The sequence below is a fragment of the Somniosus microcephalus genome, chromosome 3 (genome assembly GCF_052327205.1).
Source record: "Somniosus microcephalus isolate GS21.2 chromosome 3, FLI_Smic_1.0, whole genome shotgun sequence".
NCBI classification, from domain to species: Eukaryota; Metazoa; Chordata; class Chondrichthyes; order Squaliformes; family Somniosidae; genus Somniosus; species Somniosus microcephalus.
Window position 1 is genome coordinate 366,657,606 of NC_140989.1, and position 21,378 is coordinate 366,678,983.

At 46.4% G+C, this 21,378-nt stretch overlaps 1 protein-coding gene across 1 annotated transcript in view; it reads right to left on the bottom strand.

Moving 5' to 3' along the window:
* The window catches only part of znhit6 (zinc finger HIT-type containing 6), a 97,260-nt gene that overhangs the window by 33,418 nt on the left and 42,464 nt on the right, over positions 1–21,378 (bottom strand). The window contains exons 6-8 of the mRNA XM_085983548.1: positions 19,943–20,011; positions 13,587–13,667; positions 10,005–10,085 (exon numbers count right to left, since the gene is read on the bottom strand). Coding sequence (XP_085839674.1) covers positions 10,005–10,085; positions 13,587–13,667; positions 19,943–20,011 — 231 coding nt within the window. The remainder of the gene's footprint in view (positions 1–10,004; positions 10,086–13,586; positions 13,668–19,942; positions 20,012–21,378) is intronic.

The following is a 21,378-nucleotide window of genomic DNA, read 5'->3' on the forward strand; positions in this document are numbered from 1 at the left end:
AATAATTTACATCCCGCAATTTTTCCAAATCCTCTTAAAAGTTTTCGCGCGAAAAAGTATGAAGGAGTATTTAAACATTAAAAAAAAGATATTAATAGATTACACCAGCCTTGATAATACAAAATTCAGACTCTATTCCGACAGGAAATAGGTCTGAAGCGTCGCCCTGTACGGGGACCCGAGTGGTGCGAGGAGGGCTCCTGGTAACCGCTCCTCAGAGAAAGAAACTCAATTATGGTCTGTCAGCGGGGTGAGTTTGTGAATGGATGGATAGCCTTTTCCTTGCAGGCAGGAGGGAAATCCCAAAGGCAACAACAACTTGCATTTCTATAGCACCTTTAACATAGTAAAACGTCCCACGGCGTTTCACAGGAGCGATTATCAAACAAGATTTGACACCGAGCCACATAAGGGAACACCTCCACCTCCAGGTTCCCCTCCAAGTCACACACCATCCTGACTTGGGAATATATCGGCCGTTCCTTCATCGTCGCTGGGTCAAAATCCTGGAACTCCCTCCCTAACAGCACTGTGGGAGCATCTTCACCACACGGACTGCAGCGGTTCAAGAAGGCGGCTCACCACCACCTTCTCGAGGGCAATTAGGGATGGGCAATAAATGCTGGCCTTGCCAGCGACACCCACATCCCAGGAACTAATAAATAAAACAAAAAATGAGGAGATATTGGGACAGGTGACCAAAAGCTTGGTCAAAGAGGTAGGTTTTAAGGAGCGTCTTAAAGGAAGAGAGGTAGAGAGAGAGGGGGGATCTGGGGCACGCTGTTCAGATCTAGTCTCCAGGAAAGCTATAGAAAGACTTGCATTTCTATAGCGCCTTTCATGACCACTGGACGTCTCAAAGCGCTTTACAGTCAATGAAGTACTTTTGAAGTGTAGTCACTGTTGTAATGTGGGGCAACGAGGCAGCCAACTTGCGCACAGCAAGCTCCCACAAACAACAATGTGATAATGACCAGATCATCTGTTTTTGTTATGTTGGTTGAGGGATAAATATTGGCCCCAGGACACTGGGGAGAACTCTCCTGCTCTTCTTTGAAATAGTGGCCATGGGATCTTTTACGTCCTCCTGAGAGAGCAGTCGGGGCCTCGGTTTAATGTCTCATCCGAAAGACGGCACCTGCGTCAGTGCAGCACTCCCTCAGCACTGCACTGGAGTGTCAGCCTAGCTTTATGTGCTACAAGTCCCTGGAGTGGGACTTGAACCCACAACCTTCTGACTCACAGCGCGAGTGTGCTACCCACTGAGCCACGGCCACATTTGGAAGAAGTCCGGAGGAGAGCTACAAGGCCGAGTCCTCAACTCAAAGGGATGGCTGTGTTATGAAGAAGGAGAAGGAGACGTTGCGACAGACGTTCTTTTATTATTTAAATGGAGAGAGATTACAAAATGCTGCGGTACAGAGGGATCTGGGGGTCCTCGTACATGAAACACAAAAAGTTAGCATGCAGGTACAGCAAGTAATTAGGATGACTAATGCAATGTTGGCCTTTATTTCAAGGGGGATGGAGTATAAAAGTAGGGAAGTCTTGATGCAACTGTACAGGGTATTGGTGAGACCACACCTGGAGTACTGCGTACAGTTTTGGTCTCCATATTTAAGGAAGGATATACTTGCATTGGAGGCAGTGCAGAGAAGGTTCACGAGGTTAATTCCTGGGATGAAGGGGTTGACCTATGAGGAAAGGTTGAGCAGGTTGGGCCTACACTCATTGGAGTTTAGAAGAATGAGAGGTGATCTTATTGAAACATACAAGATTCCGAGGGGGATTGACAGGGTGGATGCTGAGAGGATGTTTCCCCTCGTGGGGGAATCTAGAACTAGGGGGCATAGTTTCAGAATAAGGGGTCGCCCATTTAAGACGGAGATGAGAAGGAATTTCTTCTCAGAGGGTGGTGAATCTTTGGAATTCTCTACCCCGGAGAGCTGTGGAGGCGGAGTCAGTGAATATATTCAAGGCGGAGATTGACAGACCTTTGAACTACAGGGGAGTCGAGGGGTCTGGGGAGAGAGCGGGAAAGTGGTGTTGAGGACAAGATTGGATCAGCCATGATCTTATTGAATGGTGGAGCAGGCTCGAGGGGCCGAATGGCCGACTCCTGCTTCTTATGTTCTTATGAGATTTTCCCAGGCTACAGAGAATTTGGATCCAGGAAAATTCTTCGGTTGGACGCAGTTTAAAAGGCGAGGGTTTCAAATGGAAAATAAAAATGTAGGCAACTTCTTTTAAGCAGGAGGGCGTTAAAATCATGGAACAGATAGTTGGGAGGATGCGGAGTAAAAAAAACTGTGGCAGGTTTAGAAAGAAAATCACTCTGAACTTCCACTAGGAAAGGGGATAGAGGGAGATTATTACCTCGAGTTATGGTAAAGAATCTGATGGGACGCTGGGGAGGATCGGCAAGGAGGACCAATAGTCTCCCACCCACAACATTTTATTACTGTTATGCATTGCAAAATCCATTCTATTGCAAAAAGCTATGTGGTGAATTTATAAATTTTTATTCTGTTTATTCATTTAGACTCATACAGGTGATTGGCTAACAACATACAGATCATTCTTAATTGACGCCAAAACTGAGTGAAGTTAATTTACTAACCTACTTCAGTTCTGTGGAGCGACTGGAAACGCTGGGATTGTTCTCCTTAGAGTAGAGAAGGTTAAGGGGAGATTTGCTAGAGGTGTTCAAAATTACAAGGCGTTTTGATAAGAGTAAAATAAGGAGAAACCGTTTCATAGAAACATAGAAGATAGGAGCAGGAGTAGGCCATTCGGCCCCTCGAACCTGCTCCGCCATTCAATGAGATCATGGCTGATCATCCAAACTCAGTACCCGGTCCCTGCTTTCTCCCCATGTCCCTTGATCTCTTTAGCCTTAAGAAATATATCCAACTCCTTCTTGACTATATTTAATGAATTGGCCTCAGCTGCCTTGTGTGGTAGAGAATTCCACAGGTTCACCACTCTCTGGGTGAAGAAATTCCTCCTCATCTCTGTCCTAAATGGCCTACCCCATATCATTTTCCACTGGCAGAAGGGTCGGGAACCAGAGGACACAGATTTAAGGTGATTGGCAAAAGCACCAGAGGGGAGATGAGGAAACATTTTTGTTTGTTTTTTTTTATTTTTTTTTTTTATACAGAGTTGTTGTGATCTGGAATGCAATGCCTAACGGGTTGAATATTGTGTCCAATTCTGGGCGCTACACTTTAGGTAGGATGTCAAGACCTTGGAGAGGGTGCGGAGGAGATTTACTGGGAATGAGGAGTGGTTTCAGTTATGTGGAGAGACTGGAGAAGCTGGGATTGTTCTCCTTGGAGCAGGCAAGGTTAAGAGGAGATTGGGATAGAGGTGTTCAAAATCATGAGGGGTTTTGATCGAGTAAATAAGGAGAAACTGTTTCCAGTGGCAGGAGGGTCGGTAACCAGAGGACACAAGAGTGAAGGTGAACGACAAAAGATACAGAGGGGAGATGAGGAGAATGTTTTTACAGCGAGTTGTTGTGATCTGGAATGCGCTGCCTGAATGGGCGGTGGAAGCAGATTCAATAGTAACTTTCAAAAGGGAATTGGAGAAATACTTCAAGGTGAGAAAACTGCAGGGTCATGGGGAAAAAGCAGGGGGGGGGGGGGGGGGGGAGTGGGACTGATTGGAGAGCTCTTTCAAAGAGCCGGCACAGGCACGATGGGCCGAATGGCCTCCCTCTGTGCTGAACCATTCTATGTTATTAATAGGATCAGAAAAGGAGGAAGGGCAAAATATCCAACAAACACAGGGAGGATGCAACAGATCAACTCCGTCAACTAAATAGCACTAAAAAGAAATAAAAGATTGGCAACAATCAAAGGAGGCGTGAATTGCTCCGACAGTGGAACATTCAGGGGAAAATGGGAGCGATGGGAAAATCTGGGCGAGGAGATCAAGTTTGACCTTGAAATGGAAAATGCTAGAAAAGTAGAGAGGCTCCGCCAATTCCGAGAGAGAGAAAGAACGTCAACAGGGATTGCTCCACACCCCCACTGCCGGATAGAGAGTCTTCACCTGAGGAAGGATATTCGTGCCTTGGAGGCAGTGCAACAAAGGTTCACTAGATTGATTCCAGGGAGGAGAGGGCTGTCCTATGAGGAGAGATTGTGTGGATTGGGCCTATACTCGCTGGAGTTTAGAAGAATGAGAGGTGATCACATTGAAACATACAAGATTCTGAGGGGGATTGACAGGGTAGATGCTGAGAGGTTGTTTCCCCTGGCTGGAGAGTCTAGAACCAGGGGGCAGAGTCTCAGGATAAGGGGTCGGCCATTTAAGACTGAGATGAGGAGAAGTTTCTTCACTCAGAGGGTGGTGAATCTTTGGAATTCTCTGCCCCAAAGGGTTGTGGATGCTGAGTCTTTGAATATATTCAAGGCCGAGATCGATAGATTTTTGGACTCTAGGGGAATCAAGGGATATGGAGATCGGGCAGGAAAGTTGCGTTGAGGTGGATGATCAGCCATGATCTTATTGAATGACGGAGCAGGCTTGAGGGGCCGAATGGCCGACTCCCTGCTCCTAGTTCTTATGTTCTAATGTTCAACCCACCCTAAGTGCCAAACTGTCTCCACACTCCCCCGCATCCCACCGCCCCGCAGACCTACTCCCAACATAATCAGCAACCCCTGCTGTACATCTGAATTCTGAAGATGCTGAAGTCAGTGTTCAGGCCAGAGGCCTGCAGGGTGCCCAAGAGAAAGGTGATTGATTATACTTTGCAAAAGCAAAATACTGTGGATGCTGGAAATCTGAAACAACAACAGAAAATGTGGCAATGCTCACCATCTGTGGAGAGAGAAACAAGGAGAATGTTGCTCTCGCTCGCCAGCATTTCTGATTTTAATTGAACCTGACGATTGTGTTAACCTTCGTTCTGTCGACAAGTGACCCCCAAACAACCTGCAGCCTCTTTGCCACTTTTGACTCCCTCTCCTATTCCCACTCTGGACTCTGTCCTTGGCCTCTGACGGTGTTCCAATGATGCTCAACGCAAGCTTCAGTTACAATACCTCACCAAACATCAAACAAACACCCAAGACGGCAGACCGGGTCTCGGTTCAACGTCTCATCCAAAAGATGGCACCTCCAACAGTGCAGCACTCCCTCAGTACTGCACCTCCGACAGTGCAGCGCTCCCTCAGTACTGCCCCTCCGACAGTGCAGCACTCCCTCAGTACTGCACTGGGTGAGTCAGCCTGGATCTTGTCCTCAGGTCTCTGGAGTGAGACTTGGACCCGCACACAACCTTCTGACTCAGAGGCGAGAGTGCTGCCCAGAGCCACAGCCGTCACCTCAATCTTCCCCAATCGGCCATCTTTCTGTCCTCCACGGCCAAGACTGCAAACTAGTATCCAATCAGAGTCCGGTTTTGACACTTCCCTGCTGGAATGGGTTGCTGCAAATGAGGCAAGGCTTCTGGCAGTTTTCCCCGATGTAACCTCAAGAATATATATATCAACTTTATAACGAGTCTTGCGAGCATGAAAACAAAAACACATGTTTGAATAGTTAGGGCCATGGCAAAAAAAAAACACCACAAATTGTAGCTGGATTATTTTTCTTTGGCTAGAATGGAATCTGTCTTGGCCTGAAATCTTCCCTTCATTCTGAAGTACAAAGACATTGTCTCTACTGTGTTACACACATTATTCTAAATTTCTTTTTGGTAGAGATGGAATTTTGTTCTCGTTACAGAATCATAGAATGATGCCGCACAGGAGGAGGCCCTTCGGCCCATCGTGCCTGGGCCGGCTCTTTGAAAGAGCTCTCCAATTAGTCCCACTCCCCCCTGCTCTTTCCCCACAGCCCTGCACATTTTTTTCTCTCCAAGTATTTCTCCAATTCCCCTTTTGAAAGTTACTATTGAATCTGCTTCCACCGCCCTTTCAGGCAGCGCGTTCCAGATCACAGCCATTGTTGATTTCCAGGAGAGAATTAGCCGCTGTGAAGAGATACGGCGTGGGTTACGCATCGCCAGAACTTGCTGGTCGACTTTACCGCGATCTTCGCAGTAACAGCATCTCCCCCTCAGCCTCCCCGTTATCTTTAAGAACTTGCTGGATTTGCACATTAATTGCCCGTTAAACTCGTCCCAGAAAGTTAAGTTTGGTACTTGAGAGAGTAAGTGCCTTTTTAACAATGTGATAATGGTCAATGCAGAGCCAATCAGCCTCTCTGGACCAGAAAGGGAACAATTTAACCTGTTGAGTCTCAATCCTGCATGTAGGCAATTCTTCTTGGAGATTTTGAAAATGGAATTAAAAAAAAAAAAAAGTTCTTACTTTTCCTTTGTTTTTTTTCCCTCTCTCTCTTAATCCAATCTTTCTTTCCCTCTCTTTATTTCTCTTTCTGTACCTGATTTGACTCTATTTCCTGCTCTGTCGTTCCTCTGTTTCTTTCTCAAACCTTAAATCTCATGGGTTAAGGAGATTGACTGTTGGCCCCGTCGTTCACCCAGGTCCCAGGTGCCCCGCTGCCCTTGCTGCGCCATTATCAGCACGCACTCCCAGCACGTTACGGCGCAAAAATAATATGACCTGAAAGGTGCGGCAAACAGTCTAACTAATGGGACACATCGCGAGATGTCCCGCACCAGCGAGATCTGGCCCATTAATCTTGCTTTCCTTATTTATGAACCTATTAAACTTCAGGACCAGCGAAAGGCTATTGGGGCCCAAATAAGCCTGTCCCCTTTTTCCCCCCCAAAGGCATGGCCCCCAACTTCTCGTCATACACCCCGATCCTTTGTGTCTCCAGAATGCATCCAATTAACTAGAAGGGTTCCAGGGATGAGGGACTTCAGTTGTGTGGAGAGACTGGAGAAGCTGGGATTGTTCTCCTTAGAGCAGAGAGGAAGTTAAGAGGAGATTTGATAGAGGTGTTCAAAATCAAGGAGGGTTTTGACAGAATAAAAAAGGAGAAACTGTTTCCAGTGGCAGAAGGGTCGGTAACCAGAGGACACGGATTGAAGACGTTTGGCAAAGGAACCAGAGGGGAGGTGAGGAAACAATTTCTTATGAAAATCCCTCCACGGCCTCATCCTCTATCTCTGTAACCTCCTCCAGCCCTACAACCCTCCGAGATCTCTGTAACCTCCTCCAGCCCGACAACCCTCCGAGATCTCTGTAACCTCCTCCAGCCCGACAACCCTCCGAGATCTCTGTAACCTCCTCCAGCCCGACAACCCTCCGAGATCTCTGTAACCTCCTCCAGCCCTACAACCCTCCGAGATCTCTGTAACCTCCTCCAGCCCTAAAACCCTCCGAGATCTCTGTAACCTCCTCCAGCCCGACAACCCTCCGAGATCTCTGTAACCTCCTCCAGCCCTACAACCCTCCGAGATCTCTGTAACCTCCTCCAGCCCGACAACCCTCCGAGATCTCTGTAACCTCCTCCAGCCCGACAACCCTCCGAGATCTCTGTAACCTCCTCCAGCCCGACAACCCTCCGAGATCTCTGTAACCTCCTCCAGCCCGACAACCCTCCGAGATCTCTGTAACCTCCTCCAGCCCGACAACCCTCCGAGATCTCTGTAACCTCCTCCAGCCCTACAACCCTCCGAGATCTCTGTAACCTCCTCCAGCCCTACAACCCTCCGAGATCTCTGCAACCTCCTCCAGCCCTACAACCCTCCGAGATCTCTGTAACCTCCTCCAGCCCTACAACCCTCCGAGATCTCTGTAACCTCCTCCAGCCCGACAACCCTCCGAGATCTCTGTAACCTCCTCCAGCCCGACAACCCTCCGAGATCTCTGTAACCTCCTCCAGCCCTACAACCCTCCGAGATCTCTGTAACCTCCTCCAGCCCTACAACCCTCCGAGATCTCTGTAACCTCCTCCAGCCCTACAACCCTCCGAGATCTCTGTAACCTCCTCCAGCCCTACAACCCTCCGAGATCTCTGTAACCTCCTCCAGCCCGACAACCCTCCGAGATCTCTGTAACCTCCTCCAGCCCTACAACCCTCCGAGATCTCTGTAACCTCCTCCAGCCCGACAACCCTCCGAGATCTCTGTAACCTCCTCCAGCCCTACAACCCTCCGAGATCTCTGTAACCTCCTCCAGCCCTACAACCCTCCGAGATCTCTGTAACCTCCTCCAGCCCGACAACCCTCCGAGATCTCTGTAACCTCCTCCAGCCCGACAACCCTCCGAGATCTCTGTAACCTCCTCCAGCCCTACAACCCCCCGAGATCTCTGTAACCTCCTCCAGCCCGACAACCCTCCGAGATCTCTGTAACCTCCTCCAGCCCTACAACCCTCCGAGATCTCTGTAACCTCCTCCAGCCCTACAACCCTCCGAGATCTCTGTAACCTCCTCCAGCCCTACAACCCTCCGAGATCTCTGTAACCTCCTCCAGCCCTACAACCCTCCGAGATCTCTGTAACCTCCTCCAGCCCTACAACCCTCCGAGATCTCTGTAACCTCCTCCAGCCCTACAACCCTCCGAGATCTCTGTAACCTCCTCCAGCCCGACAACCCTCCGAGATCTCTGTAACCTCCTCCAGCCCTACAACCCTCCGAGATCTCTGTAACCTCCTCCAGTCCTACAACCCTCCGTGATCTCTGCGCTCCTCCAATTCTGGCCTCTTGACCATCCCCGATTTTAATCGCTCCACCATTGGCGGCCGTGCCTTCAGCTGCCTGGGCCCTAAGCTCTGGAATTCCCTCCCTAAACCTCTCCGCCTCTCTCTCCTCCTTTAAGTCGCTCCTTAAAACCGACCTCTTTGACCAAGCTTTTGCTCACCTGTCCTGATATCTCCTTATGTGGCTCGTGTCAAATTTTGTTTGATAATCGCTCCTGTGAAGCACCCTGGGACGTTTTACTACGTTAAAGGCGCTATATAAATACAAGGTTGTCATTGTGTATGTTGCTAAAATAGTTTAATGCAAGCAATATTAGTCAAAATAATCAAATGGTCAAGTAATTCTTTTTGCAGATAATAAGATTCCCTGTTAATAAACATCATGTAGTTAGCCAGACTCCCAAACCTGGGACACATTTGTTTGTTTAAAAAAAATACAATCAGATGGATCAGCTGCCTCTGCTATTAAAGAGAAACCAAGATTGGAAGGAGTTAGGTTAGTGAAGGAAGCAGAAATAATAATATCTATAAAACAGATAAAGAACTCGCACAAAATGTCCAAGTAGGAACATCAGAGAGGAACAATATGATCTTCCTGAATTGCATCTGCACCATATTTCAAATGCTGTGACTAAACACAGCTCTCCAAACAGATGGCTTATAGATACAATCGTTTCCGCCTCTGTCCATGATTAAAATATAACCACCGTTTTACACACACACTAAATTCACAAGCTCTCAGGGTTAGAAAAAAAATCTCTTGGTTGACAGAACAATTCCACCTTACATACCCCGGCTGAAATCATCCGTTACATGAACCTCCGCAACATTAGTATCAAACACAAAGTGATCCAAAACACTTTAAAACATATACACACACATTACATTTACAAACACACACACAGTTACATACACCAATCCTCCCTTGAAGCTGCTCGGCCGCACCGCGCCCCGAGCCCCCCGCCCCTCGCCTCCCGCCCCCCCCCCCCACACCACGCCCCGAGCCTCTTGCCTCCCGCCCCGAGCCTCGCCCCGAGCCTGAGCCCCCCGCCCATCCTGCCCCGAGCCTCCCGCGGCCCGAGCCGCGCCCGAGCCTCCCGCCCCATTCTGATGAGGGATACACACCTCGGACATTTTCACCAGTCTGCTCTCTGCACAGATGCTGACTGACCTGCTGTCCAGTTGTTTCCCTTTTTCCTTTCAACTTAACAAAGGTCCGGAATTCTACATCTTTCCCAATCGAAGTTCTTTTAACGCCACCAGTTAAAGCCAACGATTTACTGCCTGTGTTAAAATAATGTCGATCGGAAATTCTCGACTTGGGAGTGTCGGTAAAGTCCAAACCTGAAAGATCTGCTCTCCCCTTACCTGACAGAGTTGTGTTTTCGATTTTCTACCTTCATGAAGATTTTTACTTCTTTCAGAGGGGCCAACACATAAACTTTCAACCTGCAAAAATCCAACACAGGATAGGATTACAGAATCAGTCACAGGCACCAATACAAAAAGGTAAAATACTGCGGATGTTGGAAATTTGAAATAAAAACAGTAAAATGGTGGAAATAATCAGCAGGTCAGGCAGCATCTGTGGAGAGAGAAACAGAGTTAATGTTTCAGGTTGACGACCCTTCGTCAGAGCTGGAAAAAGCTGGAGATGGAACAGGTATTAAAGCAAGTTTAGGGGCAGGGAGAGGGGGGAGGGGAGGAAAGAACAGAAGGGAAGGTCTGTGATAGGATGGAAGGCAGGAGAGATTAAGAGAAAAAGGGATGATGGTGCGAGGCAAAAGGAGATGGTAATGGGACAAGTTAAGAAACAAAAGATGATTCAAGATGAGGTGTAACTGGCACAGGCAGAATGATGTGAAGAAATAGCAGAGGGTATGATCTGAAATTGTTGAACTCTGTTCAGTCCAGGAGGCTGTAAAGTACCCAATCGAAAGATGAGGTGCTGTTCCTCGAGCTTACGTTGAGCTTCATTGGAACAGTGTAAGAGGCCGAGGACAGAGAGGTCAGAGTGGGAGTGGAGCGGAGAATTAAAGTGACCGGAAGCTCGGGGTCACCCTCACGGACTGAGCAGAGGAACAGGCATCGACATGTCACCTGAAGAAGCAATTTAACATCCATCGGATTTTAACACAGACCACACGCTTTAGTTAGAAACGTGTAATGTTGTTCGGAGGGTCATTTATTTTGGTATTTAATAGTTAAAAATTAATTACATGAGAATGTACAGCACAGAAACAGGCCATTTGGCCCATATTGGTCCGTGCCGGTGTTTATGCTCCACACCAGCCTCCTCCCACCCCTCTTCATCTCACCCCATCACCATATCCTTCTATTCCTTTCTCCCTCATGTGTTTATCCAGCTTCCCCTTAAATACATCTATACTATTCACCTCAACCACTCGCTGTGGTAGCGAGTTCCACATTCTCACCACTCTCTGGGTAAAGCAGTTTCTCCTGAATTCCCTATTGGATTTATTAGTGACCATCTTATATTTACAGCCCCTAGTTTTGGATTCACCCACAAGTGGAAACACCTTCTCTACGTCGTCCCCATCAAATCCTTTCATAAAGACCTCCATCAGGTCACCCCTAAGCAACGTTCCCTACAAGGTGCGCGGCTGTGCTCCTCTCTGTTGCTGAAGGTAAGCATACAGGTGCAGCAGGCGGTTAAGAAGGCAAATGGTATGTTGGCCTTCATAGCGAGAGGGTTTGAGTACAGGAACAAGGATGTCTTGCTGCAGTTGTACAGGGCCTTGGTGAGACCACATCTTGAGTATTGTGTGCAGTTTTGGTCGCCTTATCTGAGGAAGGATGTTCTTGCCATGGAGGGAGTGCAGCGAAGATTCACCAGACTGATACCTGGGATGGCAGGAATGATGTATGAGGAGAGATTGGGTTGATTAGGCTTATACTCGCTGGAGTTTAGAAGAATGAGGGGGGATCTCATTGAAACTTATAAAATTCTAACAGGACTAGACAGACTAGATGCAGGAAGGATGTTCCCGATGGCAGGGGAGTCCAGAACCAGGGGTCACAGTCTAAGGATAAGGGGAAAGCCATTTAGGACAGAGATGAGGAGGAATTTCTTCACCCAGAGAGTGGTGAACCTGTGGAATTCTCTACCACAGAAGGCAGTTGAGGCCAATTCATTAAATATATTCAAGAAGGAGTTGGATATATTTCTTAAGGCTAAAGGGATATGGGGAGAAGGCAGGGACAGGGTACTGAATTTGGATGATCAGCCATGATCGCATTGAATGGCGGAGCAGGCTCGAGGGGCCGAATGGCCCACTCCTGCTCCTATCTTCTATGTTTCTCTGCCGGTTCCCCGAAGCCTATTTCATTATAATTATAACTGCATCTCTTTGGGACCTGTACATTTTGCCATCACTGTAACCCTGCTGTATCAGATGTTGGGAGGTAACAGGAGTTGGGAGCGGAGAGCACCCAACACCACTACAATAAAAAGCTACTTGCTCTGTGCATCTACTGATCTCGTACCCACTCATTTCAGATCAACGGAATCGTCTACAGAAGTTAATGCTCAAAACAACCATTTGGTTTTAAGTTAAAATGTTATTAACTTATATATGGTTGTATATATTTTTTAATGATAGATGTCCAGAGAACTGTAAACGTTAAGTTTCAGAGATAAAAGTATCTTTTGCGGGACAGAAATACTGTCGAGAAATAAAGTAACTGATGCACGTTCCCCTCTTTATTCCTCAACCTCTGGGCTCCAATCCTCAGTTAAACCACCGTGTGGAGATTACATAAGAACAAAAGTAGTAAGAGCAGGAGTCGGCCATTCGGCCCCTCGAGCCTGCTCCGCCATTCAATAAGATCATGGCTGATCATCGACCTCAACTCCACTTTCCTGCCCGATCTCCATATCCTTGATTCCCCTAGAGTCCAAAAATCTATCGATCTCAGCCTTGAACATACTCAAAGACTCAGCATCCACAGACCTCTGGGGCAGAGAATTCCAAAGATTCACCGCCCTCTGAGTGAAGAAATTCCTCCTCATCTCAGTCTTAAATGGCCGACCCCTTATCCTGAGACTATGCCCCCTAGTTCTAGACTCTCCAGCCAGGGGAAACAACCTCTCAGCATCTACCCTGTCAATCCCCCTCAGAATCTTGTATGTTTCAATGAGATCACCTCTCATTCTTCTAAACTCCAGAGAGTATCGGCCCATTCTACTCAATCTCTCATCATCGGACTGCCCTCTCATCCCAGGTTAGACATTATCAATGGCTGGGGAGGCAGATCAGTTAGCACTTCTCTATTATTCCAATTATTCAACTATTCCAACGCTCTCCTGGCCGGCCTCCCATTTTGCATCCTCCGTAAACCCCGAGCTCATCCAAAACTCGGCTGTCCGTCTCGCACCAAGTCCCGTTCACCCATCACCCCCTGTGCTCGCTGACCTACTCTGACTCCTGGTCCGGCAACACCTCGAGTCAAAATTCTCATCCACCTGTTCAAATCCCTCCGCGGCCTCGACCCCTCCCTATCTCTGTAACCTCCTCCAGCCCTGCAACCTTCCGAGATCTCGGCGCTCCTCCAATTCTGGCCTCCGAATTAGTGCAACAACAATCTCTTGGAAATTAGCAGAGCAACACTGAGCGGTTTTGTGTGCACCAGCAGGGCAAAACCAGCAATTTATAAGTTTCAAGAATAAAATTAAAACAACGGTTATGTATTTACTGACATGAATCTTGCAATTCATGTGGAAATGACTTATGAAATAATACTGGGCGGCCTGCTGGTGGCGCTGTCCAGGGAGAGTATAAATACTCGGGCACGGGCCCAGCTTGCTCAGGACATTCTTTAACAAGAACTAGTGAAGTACACAACTAGATCTCCATGTTGAAAACCAGTTGATTAAAACCTTGTTTAATACTTAGACCAAATGCCTAGTGGTTTTCTTACGTCACTTACTTCTGCCGAATAACTGGGTCAGCGACTACTGGATCGATGTACTTTTTAAGTAATTCTTCCATAGTTTTGCTGGCTGATACCCTGAAAAATAAAGAAAATCTTCCATTTCCACACGGTGCATACCTTGGTTTTACATCGCGTCTACTGCACAGAAACAGGTCATTCGGCCCAACTGGACTGTGCCGGTGTTTATGCTCCACACCAGCCTCCTCCCAACCCTCACCCTATCAGGAACTCTCTTAAATGTATCTATACTATTCACCTCAACCACTCCCTGTGGTAGCGAGTTCCACATTCTCACCACTCTCTGGGTAAAGAAGTTTCTCCTGAATTCCCTATTGGATTTCTTGGTGACGATCTTATATTGACGGCCTCTAGTTTTGCTCTTCCCCACAAGTGGAAACATTCTCTCTGTATCCACTCTATCAAAACCTTTCATAATTTTAAAGACCTCTATTAGGTCACCCCTCAGCCTTCTTTTTTCAAGAGAAAGGAGATCCAGCCTGTTCATCCTTTCCTGATAGCTGTACCCTCACATTTCTGGTATCATCCTTGTAAATCTTCTCTGCACCCTCTCCAGTGCCTCTATATCCTTTTTATAATATGACGAATGGAACTGTACGCAGTACTCTAAGTGTGGTCTAACCAAGGTTCGATACAGGTTTAGCATAACTTCTCTACTTTTCAATTCTATCCCTCTAGAAATAAACCCGAGTGCTTGGTTTGCTTTTTTATGGCCTTGCTAACCTATGTCGCAACTTCTCGTGATTTGTGTATTTGTACTCCGAGATCCCTTTGTTCCTCTACCCCACCTAGACTCTCACTCTCCAAGTAATAAGTGACCTCCCTATTCTTCCTACCAAAATGTAATAGCTGTACCTCACATTTATCTGTGTTGAACTTCATTTGCCAATTATATGCCCATTCTCCAAGTTTATTAATGTCCTCCTGTAACTTGTTGCAGTCCTCCTCGGTATTGACTACCGCACCCCCCGCCCGCAATTTGGTGTCATCCGCAAATTTAGAAATTGTGTTTTTGATTCCAAAGTCTAAATCGTTAATATAAATTGTGAACAACAGTGGTCCCAGCACTGATCCTTGTGGAACACCACTACACACCTGCCACTGTGAATAGCTACCCTTTACCCCTACTCTCTGCTTTCTGTCCTGAAGCCAGCCAGCAATCCATTCTGCTACTTGTCCACTGACTCCGCATTCTCTGACCTTGTTCATCAGTCTATTATGGGGTACCTTATCGAAGGTCTTTTGAAAATCCAGATAAATGACATCTACTGCATTACCCTTGTCTACTCTTTCTGTTACTTCATCAAAAAATTCAATAAGGTTGGTCAAGCAAGACTTTCCCTTTTGAAATCCATGCTGACTATTCGTTATATTATTTCTGGTTTCTAGATGTTCTTCTATTTTCTCCTTTAGTAGGGATTCCATTATTTTTCCTACCACCGATGTTAAGCTGACTGGTCTATAATTCCCTCGACAGGTTCTATCTCCCTTCTTAAATATTGGTATTAAGTTAGCTATCCACCAGTCCTCTGGCACTACACCTTTTTCTAATGAATTATTAAATGTGTAGTAATGCCTCTGCTATCTCTTCCCTAGATTCTTTTAAAATGTGTGGATGCAATCTATCCGGACCAGGGGTTTTATCCTCTTTGAGTTTGATTAGTTTATTTAATATATCCCCTCTTTTTATTTTAAATGCACTTATCTCATTACTAATCTCATCATCCAATGTCATGTCCACCTGTTCTAGCTCCCTGGTGAATACTGAAGCAAAATAATTATTTAATATTTCTGCCATTTCTCTATCGTTACCTGTGGTATTATCCTGTTTATCCCTATTCCCATCCCAACCTTCCGTTTTTTACTGACGTGCCTATAAAATATTTTACTATTTTGTTTTATGTTCCTTGATAATTTAATTTTAGTTCCTCTTTGCCTTCCTAAATTTTTTTTTGACTTCTCTTCTAATCTTTTTGTATTCTCTTTTATCATGCACTCCCCTGCTGTCTATGTACTTAATGTATGCCTCTTTCCCTACCCTTAATTGTTCCCTTATGGCTTTATTCATCCATGGTATCTCATTATTGTTTACTTTGTTCTTTGCTTTTAGCAGAATATATTTTTCCTGCACTTTGTTGAACACCGTTTTAAATGTTTCCTATTGTCGTTCTACATCGTTGTTTGCCAATATTGTTGCCCATTTATTCCCCCCCCCCCCCAAGTTTCCTCGCAACGCATGATTGCCTCCAGCTCCCCTGCTTTATTACGGACACTGTGTGCATTGCTGTACAGTTTAACTAATTTTTAATCGGATTTCCTCTTGCTTTATGTTTAACCATCTTTTTAGACTCCTGTTCTATAACTATTTATTCCCTTGCCATCAATGTCCTCCCTTACTTTATGCTCACTTTTCCTGCTTTGTTTGGATAGACAATGGCAAGCATTCAAAGATAGAATGGAAGAATTCCAGAACATGTTTATACCGGTTTGGCATAAAAATAAACCTAAAAAGGTGACTCAACCGTGGATAACGAGGGAAATTAGGGACAGCATAAAATCAAAAAAAAGGGCATATCAACTGGCAAAAAAAAGCACCAGACCGGAAGATTGGGGGCAGTACAGGATACAGCAAAAGAGGACAAAGGGATTAATCAGGAAGGGGAAAATAGAATACGAAAGTAAACTTGCAGCAAACATAAAGACAGACTGCAAAAGCTTTTATCGGTATATCAGGAGGAAAAGACTGGTAAAATCCCAAGTCGGTCCCTTGCAGTCCGATTCGGGAGAATATATAATGGAGAATAAGGAAATGGCAGACCAATTAAACTCATACTTTGGTTCTGTATTCACAAAGGAGGACACAAATAACCTCCCAGGAATATCGACAAACATAGGGACTAATGAGAGGGAGGAGCTGACAGAAATTAGTATCTCTAGGGATATGGTGTTGGGTAAGTTGAGGGGACTGAAGGCCGACAAATCCCCGGGGCCTGATAAACTACATCCTAGGGTACTTAAGGAGGTGGCCCTGGAGATAGCAGATGCTCTAAGGATCATCTTCCGGAACTCCATTGACTCGGGAACAGTACCCGTGGATTGGAGGGTAGCTAATGTTACCCCAATATTTAAAAAGGGGGGTAGAGAGAAAGCAGGGAATTATAGACCAGTAAGCCTTACATCGGTTGTGGGCAGAATGCTAGAGTCCATTATTAAGGATAAAATAGCGGAGCACTTGACAAATGGGGAAAGGATCGGACAGAGTCAACATGGATTTACAAAGGGTAAATCGTGTTTGACTAATCTGCTGGAATTTTTTGAGGAAGTAACTGGTAAAATAGATGGGGGAGAGCCAGTGGATGTGGTGTACCTTGACTTCCAGAAAGCCTTCGATAAGGTTCCACACAAAAGATTATCATGCAAAATTAAGGCTCATGGGATTGGGGGCAAAGTATTAACGTGGATAGAGAACTGGCTGGCGGATAGAAAACAGAGAGTTGGAATAAACGGCTCGTTTTCGGAGTGGCAGGCAGTGACCAGCGGGGTGCCGCAAGGATCTGTCCTGGGACCCCAGCTGTTCACAATATATATAAATGATCTGGATCAGGGAATTGGATGCAATATTTCCAAATTCGCTGACGACACTAAACTAGGAGGAGGGGTGGGCTCTGATGAGGATGTCAGGAGGCTACAGTGCGATTTGGACAGGTTGGGGGAATGGGCGGATACGTGGCAGATGCACTATAATGTGGATAAATGCGAGGTTATCCACTTTGGGGGTAAAAACAGGAGGGTGGATTATTTTCTAAATGGCAATAGATTGGGAGATGGGGAAGTGCAGAGGGACCTGGGTGTTCTTGTGCACCAGTCACTGAAGGAGAGCATGCAGGTGCAACAGGCGATTAAGAAGGCAAATGGTATGTTGGCCTTCATATCAAGGGGGTTCGAGTATAGGAATAGGGATACCTTACTACAGCTGTACAAGGTGCTGGTGAGACCGCATCTGGAGTATTGTGTACAGTTTTGGTCGCCCCATCTGCGGAAGGATGTTCTTGCCATGGAAAGAGTGCAGCGGCGATTCACCAGGCTGATACCTGGAATGGCGGGAATGACCTACGAGGAGAGATTGAATAGTTTGGGCTTGTACTCACTGGAGTTTAGAAGATTGAGAGGGGATCTCATCGAAACATATAAAATTATGGCAGGCCTGGACAGGCTGAATTCAGAGAGAATGTTTCCAATGGCAGGGGAGCACAGAACCAGGGGCCACAGTCTAAAAATAGCGGGCAAATCATTTAAAACAGAGATGAGGAAGAATTTCTTCACTCAAAGAGTGGTGAGCCTGTGGAATTCCCTGCCACAGAGGGCTGTGAAGGCTAATTCAATAAATATTTTCAAGAGAGAATTGGATATATTTCTGAAGGCTAAGGGGATTAAGGGTTACGGAGAAAAGGCGGGGACGGGGTACTGAACTGGTAAGATCAGCTATGATCTCAGACGAAGATCAGCCATGATCTCATTGAATGGCGGAGCAGGCTCGAAGGGCCGAATGGCCTACTCCTGTTCCTATCTCTATGTTTCTATGTTTATATTTAGGCTGGTTATGTTTCTTGTAGATCCCTCCCCCCATCTTACTAGTTTAAAGCCTCAGATTTAAAATTAACAATTGATCTAGCATCAATTGCCATTTGCGGAAGAGAGTTCCAAACTTCTACCACTCTGTGTGTAGAAATGTTTCCTAATTTCACTCCTGAAAGGTCTGGCTCTAATTTTTAGTCTATGCCCCCTAGTCCTAGAATCCCCAACCAGCAGAAATAGTTTCTCTCTATCTACCCTATCTGTTCCCCTTAATATCTTGGAAACTTCGATCAGATCACCCCTTAACCTTCTAAATTCTAGGGAATAGAACCCTAGTCTGTGTAATCTCTTCTCGTAACTTAACCCTTGAAGTCTGGGTATCATTCTGGTAAACCTACGCTGCACTCCCGCCAAGGCCAATATATCCTCCCTAAGGTGTGGTGCCCAGAACTGCTCCCAGTGCTCCAGGTGTGGTCTAAGCAGGGTTTTGTATAGCTGCAGCATAACTTCTGTCCCCTTGTATTCTAGTCCTCTAGATATAAAGGCCAGCATTCCATTAGCCTTTTTGATTATTTTCTGTACCTGTTCATGACATTTTAATGATCTATGTACCTGGACCCTCAAGTCTCCTTGGACATCCACTGTTTTTTTGTTTTTTTTTTTAAGCTTTTCATCATTTAGAAAGTACCCTGTTCGATCCTTTTTAGGTCCAACGTGGATGACCTCACTTTTGCTTACACTGAAATCCATTTGCCACAGTTTTGCCCATTCACTTAATCTGTCGATATCCCTCTGTAATGTTATGCTTCCATCTACACTGCCTACAATTCCACCTATCTTTGTCTCATCGGCAAATTTGGATATATGACTTTCTGAGCCATCATTGAAGTCATTAATAAATACTGTGAATAGTTGAGGCCCCAACACAGATCCCTGCGGGACACCACTAGTCACATCCTGCCAATTAGAGTACCTGCCCATTATCCCTGCTCTCTGTCTCCTGCCGCTCAGCCAATTTCCTAACCAGCTCAATAACTTGCCTTCAATTCTGTGGGCTTCTATCTTAGTTAACAGTCTCTTATGAGGGACTTTATCAAATGCCTTCTGGAAGTCCATATAAATAACATCCATAGACATTCCCTTGTCCACTACTTTAGTCGTCACCTCTTCAAAAAATTCAATCAGGCATGACCTACCTTTCACAAATCCATGCTGGCTCTCTCTGATCAACTGAACATTTTCTAAGTGTTCAGTCACCCTTTCCTTAATTATAAACTCTAGTAAGGCTCTCGCTTGAAGGAATTCTGTCCACTACACGAGGTGGCAGACTGTTCCAGAGGCCCACTATTCTCTGGGATAACAACCACCTCCTGACATCTAACCTCGATCTGGCCTTATACAACTTAAATGTGTGACCACTGGTCCCCCCTAGTCTATTTAATTGGAACAAACCGTCAACTAGAACACAATCTATCCCCTTCATTATCTCAGAAGCCTCAAGCAGCTCCCCCCCAAGTCTACGCTTCTCTAAAAGTGTAGCGTCCCAATTCTTTGAGCCTATCTTGATAACGAAGATGCTTTAAACGGGGAATTAGTCCAGTGGTTCCTCCTCTGCACCCTCTCCAAAGCCTCAATGCCACCCACCGTGTGAGGAGACCAAAACTAGATGCAGCTTTCCAAGTGCGGCCTGACCACGGTCTTGTGCAAGGTCATGTCCGGTCACTCACGTCCTTTACAATAAACCAGTTTCAACTTACCTCTTCTCCGTGTATTCAGTGCGACTCTGAGGAAATATTAGCTTCAGGTGCCAGTAAAACATCTGCTCCCTAAACACAGAATAAAAAGCCGGTTAACCCACTGCAAATCTTTACAAGTCAATACTGCACTAGTGGCTAGTCAGCAACAATTAAAATCAACCCCCTTACCATTTAGATTAATGGTAACCCCCCCCTTACCACTTAGATTAAGGCTCCCATTCAGATATATATTTTTTTTTTTAACTACTTAACATGAACCATTTATTAGAAACGTGTAACCAGAGAAACTTTCTTCAGCTTCCAACACATCAAACACGCCCCATAATATTAGCATAGTCACGAGTTTATAAAGGAAAGACTTGGAACACATGAATTAGGAGCAGGAGTCGGCCATTCGGCCCCTCAAGCCTGCTCCACCATTCAATAAGATCATGGCTGATCTTCGACCTCAACTCCACTTTCCCGCCCAATCCCCATATCCCTCGATTCCCTTAGTGTCCACAACTTGTTTCTATCGCGCCTTTCACAACCTCACGACGGCCCAAAGCGCTTTAAAGCTAATGCAGTGCCTTTGAGCTGTAGTCACTGCTGTAATGTGGGAAACGTGGCAGTCAATTAATGTACAGCAAGCTCCCACAAACAGCAATGTGATAATGACCAGACAATCTGTGTTTCACTGATGTTGATTGAGGGATAAATATTGGCCAGGACACCAGGGAGAACTCCCCTGCTCTTCTTCGAAATAGTGCCGTGGAATCTTTTACACCCACCTGAGAGAGCAGACGGGGCCTCGGTTTAATGTTTCATCCGAAAGGCGGCACCTCTGACAGTGCAGCGCTCCCTCAGTACTGCCCCTCCCAGTGAAGTGCTCCCTCAGTACTAACTCTCTGACAGTGCAGCGCTCCCTCAGTGCTGCCCCTCCGACAGTGCAGCGCTCCCTCAGTGCTGCCCCTCCGACAGTGCAGCGCTCCCTCAGTACTGCCCCTCCGACAGTGCAGCGCTCCCTCAGTACTGCCCCTCTGACAGTGCAGAACTCCCTCAGTACTGCCCCTCCGACAGTGCAGCGCTCCCTCAGTGCTGCCCCTCCGACAGTGCAGCGCTCCCTCAGTACTGCCCCTCCGACAGTGCGGCGCTCCCTCAGTACTGCCCCTCCGACAGTGCGGTGCTCCCTCAGTACTGCCCCTCCGACAGTGCGGTGCTCCCTTAGTACTGCCCCTCCCACAGTGCAGCACTCCCTCAGTACTGCCCCTCCCACAGTGCAGCACTCCCTCAGTACTGCCCCTCCCACAGTGCAGTGCTCCCTCAGTACTGCCCCTCCCACAGTGCAGCACTCCCTCACGGGAAAAATGATCCAACCGTGGCTAACTAAAGAAGTTAAGGATAGCATTACATTGAAAGAAACAGCTTATAATGTTGCAAAGAATAATAGTAAGGCT